This window comes from Podarcis gaigeae, assembly GCF_964106915.1.
Source record: "Podarcis gaigeae genome assembly, chromosome: 5".
In the NCBI taxonomy this organism is placed as follows: domain Eukaryota; kingdom Metazoa; phylum Chordata; class Lepidosauria; order Squamata; family Lacertidae; genus Podarcis; species Podarcis gaigeae.
This window is the reverse complement of record NC_139681.1, coordinates 45,500,685-45,515,298: the sequence shown is the minus strand read 5'-3', so window position 1 is coordinate 45,515,298 and position 14,614 is coordinate 45,500,685. Positions and strand designations below refer to the sequence as shown.

At 42.2% G+C, this 14,614-nt stretch overlaps 1 protein-coding gene and 1 long non-coding RNA gene across 17 annotated transcripts in view; one reads left to right on the top strand and one right to left on the bottom strand.

Moving 5' to 3' along the window:
• Nucleotides 1-213: 213 nt before the first annotated feature.
• Nucleotides 214-14,614, bottom strand: part of FAM53B (family with sequence similarity 53 member B) — a 121,703-nt gene continuing 107,302 nt past the window's right edge. For 10 of the 16 annotated variants that reach the window (XM_083741440.1, XM_083741446.1, XM_083741442.1 and 7 more), the window contains exon 6: nt 214-7,343. In XM_083741440.1, the coding sequence (XP_083597566.1) occupies nt 6,978-7,343 (366 nt within the window). In that variant the 3' untranslated portion in view covers nt 214-6,977. The remainder of the gene's footprint in view (nt 7,344-14,614) is intronic. The other 6 variants (XR_014564937.1, XR_014564938.1, XR_014564939.1 and 3 more) reach the window with 1 other exon arrangement.
• LOC310845826 lies at nt 11,028-14,004 on the top strand. The gene is made up of 2 exons (XR_014564981.1): nt 11,028-12,565; nt 13,483-14,004. It is a non-coding gene; the product is annotated as an uncharacterized lncRNA (long non-coding RNA).

The following is a 14,614-nucleotide window of genomic DNA, read 5'->3' as shown; positions in this document are numbered from 1 at the left end:
CTAGTTTTCTACATGCAGAGATGGTTTCCACATAGAAAAGCATTCAGTTACGTGCCGAACACACCCAAAACTAACAACTGAAGCAGTACATCTTGAACACAACTTTGACACCTGACTTGTTTGAGAGAACTAAGCCAGAGAGAAGTCAAGGAATTAGAGAAGTCAAGGAATTTGTGACAAGGCACAAGCAAAGAGCAGCGCTGGGTCGCTGGGTACAGAATCAGAAAGCTTTATTTACATAGTCAAAGTAACAAGTAAATTCCTGAGACTGAGCTGCTCTATAGTGCAATAAAGTCATTTGAGAGAGTACAAATCAGCAGTCTTTCTTAATTTTCAGGTCAAGGAACAGTCTTCAGTAATAGATTTTGAACAAACGTAACACCAACTACAGAGCTGACTTCGTATACATGTCAATATGTTTGCATCTGTGCAATTACCATGGACAGAAAGAAAGACACACGTACACACACGCACTATCAAGAGTTCATGGTTTTCCAAAGGCTTTTTGGCCATCATCATCTTTTGATTCTTAAACATTAAAAACAAATGCTGGAAAACACTGCTACAACCCTAAAAAATTCATCTTGTCCTGTTCCGTAAGAACTATCTAAAAATGCACTTGAAACACAATGTTATTGGCCAAGAGGCTAGGCTACCTTGTGAAAAATTACAATCAAATCCAGAAATATGTCCTTTCTGCCTTTGTTCATTCAATCTTCATTGTGTGATCTTAAGATTTCATGAAACCCTTTCCCAAAGGGTGATGGCAATAGATACAAAGGAATCAGGTTCACCAGTGCTAATTCATTGAATAAAATCCTCTAAAAATGTTGCATCTGAAATACTGTTTGTTTGTTTTTTAAAAAAAGGGAAACTCTTAACATTTATTGCTGCTGTCATGAAATATCCAAGTCCAGATTGCTCAATCTGTGTTATATACAAGCCATTGCCTATTTCCCTGCTGATCTCACTTTAGTACTTAACAAATAAAAGTACAGAGAACATCAGCAACAGATTCTTGAATCCACCTGGCAGGAATATGCTGTGACAGCTGACCCAAGTGACCTGTGTAGTATTGAACAAACCCAGCAGGAGCCTGGGAATACCTAGCAGAGGCAACCAGTGACTTTTCAGCTTATGTGGACAACTGGTGATCCAGCTGAGCTTCTGGTTTTATGAAAAGTAACACAGTCAAGAGGATGTCCCTGATCACGAGACACATACTAGATTTCAGATATTTACCTTTGTGTGTATGTGTGTCTGTACATACACACACACATGCGCGCACACACATTCATAAATCCACAAAGTTTTATTTCTATTTTTAAAAAGTAAGGCTTTTAAAAACTCAGTTTCAGTACATAAATCATACAAAACCAAAACCAATACCATCCAATGAAATGCCACCTTGGCCTAACCTCAGTCAAACAGTATGTTGTGTCTATGCTGCTATGCCCATTGTAAGGCCATAATGCAGCGAAGCATCTTTACTAAGGCAAAGAGAGTTTGCTGCCATGTAAACGCTACATTGCAGCTAGAAGAGTTGGGTAGTGGTCCTTTGGGGGCACTTTCCTACTCTGTGTATTTATTTAGCTTGTTGTAGGTAGCAGCCCTTTTTTTGTTTCTTAAAGCCCTTACGAGTTTAGTCCAAAATCAGAAATGTCATCCCTGTAGCACTAAAGGTGAAATTGAAGTGTCATAAACCAAGACGTATGCATGCTAGCCATAAAAGAACTGATAATGCTGTCTCAAGAAGTGTAATACGGTGACACAAGATGTCCTCTGTGCTGGTGAGCCCACGTTTAGATGTCACAGTGAGGAACAGTTACTTCAAGTTACTTCAACTATAAGAGGGTTAAGTTAAAGAAAAGTGTGCTTGGGCGATGATAACAGACTGAGATTTAGGGAGATCTCTGATCAAATCATGCTGGGGTATGTTTTGTCACACCAGGTGCATGAAACAAATTGAAAGAGAGAGAGCTGGATGCAGACTAAGTGAGTGGAACTGAGTCCCCTTTGAAATACTTTGGACTTAATTCATGATAATCCTGTCCCATTGATTTCACTGAGACATAATTTCAGCCAATTTACACAATCCTATGTATATCTACTCAGAAGTAAGTCCCAGAGCTCAATAAGACTTACCCCAATGTAAGCTTAGTCCGGATCCAACCCAGTGTCTACAACTATCTTGACAAAACGGTGCAGTGCTGCATTACAATGATTCAGGGCCACATACCTTGGCTTTATCCGATGAAATTGATCTGTTAGCACAGAACTTTCTTCCCCCTTATTCAAATCTGCTCCAGAGGGTTGGGGGGAAACCCCAATTTTGAGGCTTCACAGGAGGAGGAGAGGCAGGGGTAGCTCTACTCTGCAGGAAGTGGAACAGCTTTCTTGGATACAACCCAGTGAGTTTGAAAAGAGAAAAGTAACTGGGGAAAAGGCAGACAAAGAGCACTTTCTTTGCAGGATGAGATTCAGAAGGGCCAATGAAGACAATATGGCTCTTACATCATGCATAAAACGGTCAACAGCCCTATGTACCACAGAATCTCTGTGCCGCCTTAAACAATATACTGCTCCAACATGACTGTACCATATTGGACTCATGGATTATTCTAGTACCTTGGAACAGATCTCATTTGAACACATCCAGATAGCCCATCAATTCTACTACGATTCAAAGCATGCGACTTTGACTGAATACTTTTTGCTTCTGTCCTTTTGACATGATTAAACAAACACTTGTTTTTAAACTTGTTCATTCCTGCACATCCAGTATGCTTTCAGACTGTCCCTGTATACCCTATAGACAATGCTGTGATTGTGGTGGTTACTGAGGACTGACTCACATGAGCTGGTTAGCTTGCCTGGATGCTTTTGCCCATGATGACCTGAGCGTTTAACCACTAAACTCAGACTACTGGCATTCATAGGCTTAGATGAGTGAGATTTCACTTTTCTGTTCAACATGAACCCAGCAGTGATCTTGCTTTATTAGTGAAATGCTTAGGTGCTCATTTTACTATGGGCAAAAACATAATACTGAACGTGTCCATCTGAACTGTTAGATGGATGGAAGAGATCAGCCCTCAGTATCAACTGCAAGCAACCCATAATGGTAAATGGCAGGGGATCAATGTGTCATCTCACATCTCACCAATTTCAAACCAATACTGTGATACTCTCCAACTCATCTGCTGCTCATCGCAGCACAACACCCTACCCTATTCCCTCTCTACTATGCTGGGGTAGCTCCAAAGATGGGCATTTGCTTTCTCATGGAGGGCAGCAATACCCATATGGTCAAACTAAAAAGCTTTCAGCTCCTGAGGCAGAGAAAGCTTGGGTGTGCCTTAATATCGTTTTGTAGCGTAGAGAAATTTAGAAGGTAAAGAATCCCCTTTCAGTGTGTGGTGAGTCTATGGAAAAATCCCCCTTCAACATGTCCAACAAGCCTTCTTCTGATCAGGAGGTGGCAGTCTCAGCAATCCACAATAGTGAAATGGATGAAGTTTTGAACTAGAGAGTTCAAGGTGTGAACTTCCCCAGTCCAAAATTACCAAGCATCCTACAAGTGAAACCCAAATCTCTTCCAGCTTCTGTCTGAGCTCACCAGCACCAGCCTTCCTTCCACCACAACCTCCTGTCTTCTACTGTAGAAATAAGCAATGACAAGAAGGGTGGCTGTATTCATTAGGCAACAACAGCACTGTGGAGATTGGAAACTACAAGAAGCTGGGGAGCTGCCATTTTTAGGCACCTTGGCCACCCAGGATACACCTGAGCATGCTCACAGAAGCATCCTGACTGCTACAAGTCCTGGGAACTGCAGATTCCCAGTCTTTAATTCCCTGTTCCTGCCATGTAATTAAGGCAACAGCCACCACAAGGAGGAAGGGGCAGAGAAAATAGGCAACAATAAGGTTTGCAAAGGGAAATGGAAGAAGGGAGCCTAGTTCCAAGTTTTATCACACCCCTGATGGCATTACTAAGAGGACACTAGATATTAATGGGCCTGAGTGTAAAAATTCAGGCTTGAATCTGAGCCAAATTTAGATCATTTTGGAAAGTCCATTCCAAACGAAACCTGGGGAGATCGGCTTGTCACTGTGCTGAGCACCTGTTCTGTCAATTGCTGAAACCAGCAGTGCATGTTAACTTGGCATGCACACAACAAACTGAGAGCTTGGGAAGCACAGGGCTCATAGGTATGTTCACCAGGTTCTTGAATGGCATCAAACTATAATGCAGGACGTTCAGAATTAAAGCAATCCTCTCCCTACTTTACTATCATTAGTTTATTATCTTTTTTTTGGCTTGCACATTATGTGAGCATCTGATAGGGAGGAAATAGAAATCAACATAGCAACAACAGAAATTTGTGCAGTTCGACTGGACATTTGTAAATCTAAAGCTTGGATGGAATCTACTGTGGTGTTGGATGCCATAAACATCTGCACCACTGCAGAGAAAAGTGCAGTAAAAAAAAGTAGGGTGTCATTGTCATTAAAAATGTCATCTCTATTGTCCCCTCCCCTCTGCCTGCTATAGGTAAACAAAACATTGTTTTTTTTGTAGATAAGTGAACAGCTTATTTAACTGAGTTATGCTTGCTAAAGTGTAAAGCTTATTGTTTACCACTATCAATGAGAGAGGTGGAAGGTAACTCTGGAGTGCTGCTACCTGAACATCAGCATCTCAGACTGTATTTTGTATCAGCATTGTCATCCAAAAGACAGGTCCTATGTAACTCACATAGCTAAAATAACCCCAAGACACACTGTATAAGTATTGCTTGTATGTCTAAAAAATATGTCAGGGAAACTTCCCTATATCTGTTTACTAAAGTCCTGTGATTGATTCCAGATTGAATCTGGCCACTCATACGATCTAGAACTCTTCACTTGTCTTGCTTATTTGACATCATTTACATGATCAATTTTACGATCGCTGCTGACCTTGCTGAAATGTCAGAATGGCTCAGTTCACATGTACAGTCACACCTCGGGTTACTGACGCTTCAGGTTGTGTGATTTCGGGTTGCACACCACGCCAAACCCAGAAGTAACGGAACGGGTTACTTCCGGGTTTCGGCACATGCACAGAAGTGCCGAATCACGACGCACTTGTGCGCAGAAGCGGCACTGCGGGTTGCAAATGTGACTCCCGCACGGATCACGTTCGCAACCCGAGCATCCACTGTATTACCAAGCCTCAGGCTTGCACACCCACCTCTTCTCCCCTGCTCTGATTCCATTCCCCTTTTTATGGACAAAAGCATAATGCGCCATTATATTCAAACCTGCAAACCATGATTCTGTGACCATATCGCAGCTGCAAACTACAGTTTGATCATCATTGGTCTAGTTTGGAGGGCAGATGCAACCATAGTCTAGTGGTTTGGATGTAACAGTAAACTGGTTTTGCTGCAAAAGAGGCAATGCAGAATGGCATGATGGAGGGGAGCATGAAGGCCAGGGCTTGCTTGCATTATGCCAACCCATGGTTTAGCTTGACAGCTGAACCTATAATTCTGCTACTGGAGACATATCCAGTGTATGTTGTAAAAGGAAAACTAGACCAAGAGAAAACTCAACAATGTTATGTATTATTATTGCTATTTTGCCTTTTTTTAGTCCTAGGAGATGAAAACAATTCCAAAGTGATGCTGTACATGCAAAACAAGTTGTTACCTTCCATTCTTTCTGCAGATGAATGTGGCATGCCATTAATATCAGTTCTGTTGGTGGTGACAAGCTGTACAAAATGCAGTTAAGAGACTATATGTTATGCACTCCAGAAAATAATAATCAAAGAATTTATAATCATTTTAAGATGCCAAGCCCTAATCTCAGCAACCTCCATTATTCACTAACTCTTCTGATCCTTGTGCATTTATACCATAGAACCAAAACACCAGTTTAGCCTTATGGATATAGCACTGCCAATTTAGCTTTGGCATTTATTTAAATTTCTGGATGCACAAATGTTTTGTATGTTCCTCTCCTCAAGACAATGGCCTGAAATCCAGCTGCAGTTGCAAGGTACAAAGGAGAAGGGCCCAAATGAGGTTATGCATCCAGTCGGTCCAACATGGACCAAATGAGCACTGATGAGAATGTGTGTCCAAATGCTCATATATGCCTGCCTTGGCTGGAAACCTGTTTATGGCTACGGATCTTGCTGTACTGGATCAGGGCAAACTGTGTGTGCTCTCTTTGAATGGCGTTCTTGATGACTACAGAATAAAAAATGGAGCAAGCAGACTGTAAAAGGCTACTGTGATTCTACGGCAAGGACTGGAAAGTCAAGCTTGTGAGACCTTGTAGAATCTTATCAGATATGCAACCTGAAAGATAATCCAACAGAAGATGAATTCAGAGAACAATGCTAATCTCCACCTTGCCCATTCCCTTTAATAAGGATATCTGAGGTGCAGTTTACAATGAATATTGTCCGACAGCAAAAATAAAAAAATGAATATTCTACTCTTTACCAAAAGCCAAAGTGGATCAGGATTCCCATGAACCAGGATGAACCAGCTGCCTGTCTAGATATCGACATTGCCTATTTGTGAATGAAGCCAAGCAACAGACTTTCTAGTCTTTCCTTACTTTTTGTTTAAGCCCTGTTCCAGACACTTAGAAAAAAACATTTTAGTTGCTATTATTCTAACATTCCACAATTTCAAGTTTTGATTCATCCACAAAGCTTTTTGTTTTTTAATGTGCTGATATAATTTGGAGGTTTTCTCTAAAGTATGTTTGCAAAACCTCACGGGCTACAGTAGTTCTAAAAGAGTTTCAAGGTTTAACAAGATACCTGATGAAATTTTGGCAAAGCTTCATGTCCTCTCCCACCCTTCAGTGGGGAAGAAAAATGTGGACTTCTTTCCTGCCTGCATTGACAACCTGTGTGATCTTACCACTCCTAAAAGGTTTGATGCAGACAGATCATCCCACTTTGTCTTCTCAGTTGTTTTCTATCTGCTCAATATCTAATTCGCCATCCAACTGAAAGATGTTATCCCCTCCTGTCCCACTGTTCCTCCATGAGGAGTTGTCCTCTTCTTTCCTACTGCTCTCGTCTTCTGTGGCACAAAACTCTGATTCCTCGTAGGAGAAATCTTCTTTGCTAGATTTACATTCTTCTGCGTTTGAGTGTGGCTCTGGCACAGGGGTGCAGGCTGGTGTCCTGCCTGGCATGACGTCCAAGGTGCAAAGGGATGCTGTTGTCCATGACTTGGTGCCGCCGATGCCAGGTGAGAACTGATTCTGTTGATAGCAATCATCCGCTGTGATGCTAAGGCAGCTAAGGCTGTTAAAAGTCTGACAATTCTGAAAAAGAGGGGGGAAACAAAACAACACTGCAATTAGGAAACAAGGATGCTGGCTCATACTGAGTATCTCTCTGTCATTCGTTAAGATTACATGTTTGCTAGGCTTCAGTGAAGATGTACTGCAGTGCATATTTTTATTGGGTTAGATTCTGTGGGTTGTATCCGACACTGTCTGTGTGGACTTCCACTCATACAGTGGGACTTTCTTTTCCTCTCTGCTCCCTGTGTGTCCTCAAAATCTACGAGACTATCAGGAGGAAGAAGTCACCTTTCATCAGCTCCACTTTCAAACCCCTTCATCTTCACAGATGCTCAGGCAGCAAACAGGATTCTTCCCTACCCCATCTTATCCTTGAAGCAATTCTGTAAAGTAGGCTAAGCTGACCTTGAGTGGTCCAAGATAGTGACTAGCCTAAGTGCACCCAGTGACTTTCACCACCAAGAGGGTTTTGTGAACCTGGCAGGTCTTGCTCCTAGTCTGACACTTTAACCACCACAACAGCCTAGCTTCATCAACTTCCTTGGGCGGGTTTCACCACGATATCATCATGAATTGGACATGCTAATCCAGGCATAGGCAAACTCGGCCCTCCAGATGTTTTGGGACTACAGCTCCCATCATACATGACCACTGGTCATGTTAGCTAGAGATGATGGGAGTTGTAGTTCCAAAGCATCTGGAGAGCCAAGTTTGCCTATGCCTTTGCTAATCTTTACAACAGGCATCCCCAACCTTTGGCCCTCCAGATGTTTAGGACTACAATTCCCATCATCCCTGACCACTGGTCCTGTTAGCTAGGGATCATGGGGTTGTAGGCCAAAACACCCAGAGGGTCGCAGGTTGGGGATGCCTGCTTTACAATCTCCAAGTTGCCTGGAAAATGTCACTAGTTATTTTTAACCACTATACAGAATTACACTTGGAAGAAGAAAAAATGTTTTTCCAAAGGAAATCTCAGGGAAACGATTCAACAGTAAACCTTGCTTGGTCAGCCCCTTTGGGATGGCCCATGTGTCCTTTTCCCAAAGGCACACTAGTAGAGATTAGTTATTCTTAGCAAGGTTCATGCAGATGCTGGAGAACTGAAGGAAATGAAAAGCTACTATTGTTTCCCTTTTCACTGGTTCCTACATTTCTTCTAACATCCCCCCATGTGAGTCTGTGCCCATTTTATTCAGAATGAAGGAGTCACCAAATACAAGAAGTTCCTGTGGACTCCACATGCCAGTTTTCAGTACATACATGCAGCTCTCTGGAAATGTGGCTAAGACATTTGCTCAAGCAGAGATACTCCTGCACTGGGATCTGCCGGTACAACCTCAGTGTTATACTATAAAATGACTATATCGATGCATGCCTGTGAGAATTCATGAAAGAAGCTCTAGCAGACAGAAAAAATATTTGGTATGGCGTGAAAAGCTGCAGAAACCGCATTGCTCTTTTTACTCTGTTGGCTGGGAAGCCTCTGAATGGCATGGATGTGTCTCAAGTGGGGAACCTGCACACACTATACTTGCAAGGGGCCAAACACACCAAACGAGAACACCTGAAACCCCACTATATGCATTACATTTCTAGGAGGCAAAGACTGAATCCAATCCCAAGTGGGTGATTGTAAAGAAGGTGGTCACAGATCTCTCTCTGAATTCGAGCCACCATCATTCTACTTCCAAGAAAGAAGGCTCAGCTGCTTTGGAATCACTTGACATTTTACAAACGAAGGAGTGCTTGTAAGCTTCATTGCCCACCTTTCGAATTCCAAAAGCAAGTTTTCACAGGCACCAAGCCCTTTGTTTTCTGGAGTGCTGGGGAAAAGATGGCCCCATGACAATTCATTAGTCAGGCGGGCATTATGATGTTGCTGCAGATGTCTGCCTTTTAAGAGGAACAGAAGCCTCTGCTAATCTTGATGCCACAGAGTTTGGCAGAATTCTCTGGTCTCTAGTTACCTGGTAACCACTGAGGAGCATTCAGTTTGCAAACAGTGCTGCAAATGAAGTGGCTGAGTTCTCTGAATTCCACCTTTCAGTCCTCTGCGCTTGGAGGCAACTGTGTCAATACCGCTGTTCCCCGCGCTCTGGGATTAAAGGTGTACACCACCTTTGCTTCAAAGGGATCTTTTCAGCCTTTCACAGTTGCAGAACAAATGCCCTGTTTGTCTGGCTCTACATTGTAGAACCACTCCAAAGGCTTGCAAGGCAGCCTCGCTTTGTCTTCTCTTAAAATGAATAGAAGTCTTATTACACAAGAAACATGCACCTTTCCAAAACATACATCTTCCCCAAGGCCAGGCCAAAACTAACAACTGAGTCAGATTACGGCTGTTCTTCCACAATACACCACTACAGATAGGCACCATGGCTAGAGGCCAGAGAGAGCTCAGTTCTGCTTCTTCAGGTGAAAATTGCTTGGACCTGCCAGTAGGAACATCTAGAGTGGGTGGGCAACTAATATATCTTAGGGGCCCAGGTTGGTGCATCAAAACCATGATGGTAAAAGGAAAATATTCAATTGAGAGTTTGCTTTTTGTTTATTTTTGTACCAATTTCCAGAGCTCAAGGAGGATGGCATTGTACATGCCTGGTCCTGGGGCTGCTAAGCTCAGGGCTAGACCTGAGACGCAAGTTACAACAGCTTGTGGGTTTGATTGTAATTGTTGCATATCAACAGAGGGCAAGGGAGGCTTTGCTTCTTTCGAGGTGGCACCAAGGAGGCTTGAAGCTTCAGGAAGAGACTACCCTGAGAAACATCCCTAAGAGGATAGGTACCAGGTGCAGTGCAGTGATAGACAGTGGTTCCCATTGTAACCGATCCTTTGAAGGGCGCGCAGTACAGTGCTGAAGGAGGCCGTGCAGAAAGCTGATCTAGCAGCTGCTTTGCTCAGATAACCCCTTTCTAAAAAGAAACCACATTGCTGGATAAGTGCTCCTGGATAAAGCTCGGTGGGTGAGCTCCCCCCTTGGCTCATTCTCCTTCGGCTATTGCTGTAAGCTTTAAAGAGCTGGTTGTGAAAATCCAACAGCAGCACAGCTCAACCTGGGCTGTTGTTTCCATCCACTCTTAACACTGGGGCAGTGGTGTGTGATATCAAACAAAAACTTTCACAAAATGGCATTGTGCCATGGTAGTATCTTCAACTATGTATGTGTCAAGTATCCGATTTCTAACAGGCCTTATCTATTTGGGAGTGACATCTGAGACCCCTTTTTAACAGGGGTGTGCACAAAAATCCACTTTTCAGATATTTCCAGAGATGTTTTCTCTAGGAAAGAAGGAGGTTTATCTCTCGACGCCTCATAGGCTCTGTTTGATTGACAGCTGCACTAGCATACAGCCATATGGGCTGGGATCTAAAGAGCTATTCTCAGTGAGCCAAAGCAAATTGCATCCTTTTCTTGATCAGGCTGTATCACAACCAGTTTTTAAAAGTCCACAGAAACTGAAAGATTTCTAATCCTTCTTCAGAAACCATGATTTAATCATTCTTTATATATTTTTAAGAGAACAGGTTTCTAGCTCTCATTATTTCACAGAATATGCATAAAAGTCAAGAAATGAGAGGGAAGGGTCTAGTGGTGGGTTTTGCAGCAATGATAGTGCAACTATTTTTCATTGGTCTTTCCCATGGTGCAATATGCCTATTTTGCTTACTCCAGAACCTCTGTATAGTCACTCATTGCCTTTTCTGGATCTGCCACTATTTAGCACAATACAGGCTTTCTGGACTCAGAATTTGGGAGCTTTAGGGCAGAATTCCATACCTCTTGAACTTTAGGCAGAGATCCCTCTGCATTTGGTGCTTAAATTTTTGTAATTTGCTGCACAGTACCTCTGAATACTAAGACAGCTGGTTGCACTTTTCACATGCACTATTTTGGAATCCTCCTAATAATTATTTCACTGGGATTGTTTCAAATTAATTAGCTAGACGGCTCCAGCTTTTGCACAACGTAACTAAAGGGTTCACCCTTAAATAACATCATGGGAGAAAACACCCAGGCAGCTGGCAGTTGAAACAGGTGGGAGATCAAAGCTGGCAGCATTTTTTACAGCAAGGGTAGAGACCAACATGGCACAGATAAAAGGGAGGGTGGGGGCAAACTGTGAAGACAAGTCACTTGTGCTTAATGTGCTGCAATGCAAAAAAGACAGCGATAACTCCAGGCCTGTTATCTGACGGTTAGCAACGCTGTTTAGTAGCTAGCACTCTAACATATTCATATTTGTATTGGCATTGGTCCATATCCACAAACTTACACTACAGCTCCTGACCAGTATGATATCAGTTCTTCTACTTGGGTATCAAAGAGAGGGGGGAGATTTAAAAAACAGACCCCCCCCCAATATTTGAATGCAAAACCACACAAGTCATAAACTAATATCTCTAATGTTGACCTTTCAAATGTTCTGAATGAGAACCACCCTGCCTTGTGAAAGCAGTTTGCTTGCTTTGCCGGTTCACTGTTGTGCAATGAGTCAGTCCCTGGTTTAATGCCATACAAGTGCACCTGTTATCATATTTCTGCTGTTAGAGGGCATGCTTTTTTTTGTTTTTTTAATTGCAAGTGTTCCCACCTCATGCATAACGATCCCTTAGAGAATACGGCTTTGTTTTCCCCTTCCCCGTGCGCCAATCTAACTGTTGTAGAAAGCAATATGTGGGTGTAGCTATTTATTCTTGCTAGGTGGCGCATTCTAGGTTTAATGCAAATAAGAGAGGGTGATTTGGAGAGACATTGAGGGCTGGAAAACAGCATTACCTGGAAGTGTCATAGATGGCATTAAGAACATCCAGTGGAGCTCATAAAAACTGAGCTCCCTGAAAAGCACAAGGTATAGTTTGACTCTCCCCACCTCCCCATTCCCTCCTCCCCACAAAAAACCCAACAAGACTAAGAAATCATCTCCAGTACCGAGATCAGGGGTTGCCAGTCTTTCGGGCCAACTTGAATTTTTTTTACAAAGTGCAGAGGGTGTGTGGCATAACATAAAATGGCTGCCATGAGGATGTGGCAGAAAACAAAGAGGCTTCCATGGGGTTATGGCATGCCACAAAATGGATGCCGTAGGTTGTGGCATAACACAAAATGGCTGCCACGGGAGCCTGGCGTAACACAAATTTTCTGCCTTATCTAAAAGATCAGAAGAAAGAAAACAGGACCACAAAATGGTGCATACATACCCCCCCCCAACAGCTGCCCTATCAGTTGGGGGAACAGGTCAACATCACAATGAGTAGCGTTTTTTAAATGGAGAGAGAGAAATTTCAGGGCCCTTGCAAAGCCATTGACTATACAAAGTAGTCCTTAGGGTTAAAGTACATATTGTGGCAGACACCATGTTCTTCATGGTAATGTGTAGCTTTACTTGTCCTGTAATTTGATGTCATGTTCTCCCGAATTTGATGTCTCTTCCCTTTCCTACATCGTTTTCTCACTGCCCTTCCACATCATTGGCTGTCACTAGTGGGAAGCATGGCAGGGCACAACATAACAGCCTATTTTGTGGAGCAATGGGAAATATGTATTATTTGGTTGGGGATGGGTTAGAAAGAGAGAAGAAAGTCATGTGAGGATGCCCAGTATCTGCCATTAGGTTGAAATCAACCCTTGATTTAAGACATATGAAGATAAGTCTTTTGGAACAAAAGGAAAAAAGAGGTATTAAAACAGCATCAATCATAATTAATCTCTATATATAGAGATGTGAATTCCATTGGATTGTTTGCATTGCAAGGCATTCCTTGCATTCCCCTGTTGCTTTCATTCTCAGCTGACCACTTGTGAATAAGCACTACATGTTGACCCTGAGAAAAGTGTTTGGTTTTTATCTTCACACACAGGACTAATATTCTGCAAACATGCCTCGACATGCCAATGCAAGCCTTATCTTGGCACCTCCTTGATGTCATTAGTTTGAAAAGGCTGGGAATGTTATTTTAACGGGTTTTTTTTAAGTTTATGTACAGTAGCTTTGTTACAGTATCTACATTTATTTTTCTTAAGAATCCTGCTATCAGGAATTTGAATGGCACTTATTAACCAGCAGGACTCTCACATTGGTAGACTTGTAATTTGGGGCTGCATTAGAACCAGTGATACCAAAGCAAACAACTAAAATGTATGTTTCTTTTCAGTTTTTGAAGAATGACAGCTTCCCGGATGTGCAATTGTACAGCCTTCCTGGTACCACTGAATTTAAAAATAATAAGAAGAAAAAAGTTATGCTTCTTATTGTTTTGCTCAGTGTTTCCTGGCCTATCTTAATCACACCCTACATATTTATGCACTTCTACCACCCTGCTGCAAATTATTTGGCAACCATTAACTGCTACCTGCTTGTTTTAGGGACCCTTTAGACATCCCTTTTATTGTACATTCATTATGATTTGTGCTCATTGTGTTATCAGGACAGCCGTATGTGATCCTTCTTTCACTACTGCTGGCACCTGCAAAAGTTTTGGGGTGGTCACACTGCTTCCCTTCTAATCAGTCTGTATCACAGATCTTCCTGCTGGAATATCACAACTTTTTATACTGCAAATGATATGGCTTATTTTTATTCTACTTTTGTTATGCTAAGAGCCCTTCCGGACAGTAATAATGTGGTAGCATTGCAAAACAAACTAAAGCAGAATAAATCCACCATTGGTGCACTATTACTGTGTCAAAAACACGTTGCAGAAATGCCTGTTTTAAAACACCAATTAAAAGGGCAACTAATTCATTTCACATTTGATTTACATATTGATGAAGCAGTCATACTGAACCATCGGAAAGTGGGCATTTGCCAGCATTCAGACATATAGTGGGTTAATTAAATTAAAAATGTGAATCTACAATTATATAACCATTATTTTTAGGGGGTTTTTTGTTTGTTAAAAACTATTTTCCAGTTACTTGGTTTTTACATCTAAACATGTATATGGGAAGCAGTACGACAGCGTGTCATAGATTACAGGTCAAAGTTTTAAAACTACCAAAGTATTTGGTTTTTAAAAGACTAGCAGAGCTATCCTATATGGAATTGGGGATGAAAGGAGCAGCAGATTCACCACCACATCCCAAGTCTTGCTGACTAACACTGAGCAGGGCAGGGGGAGATATTTCCCCCTGCTAAATTTTTATTGCACCAGCTCCAGGCTGGCATACCTGGTGAGGTGAGGATCAAGTCTTGTGTTGGTGGATTTGCATCCAGTATCAGTGATCACGTTCTGCACTCTTTTGAATGCCACACTGAGTCTAGTAACATAACTGGCAACAGCTGCT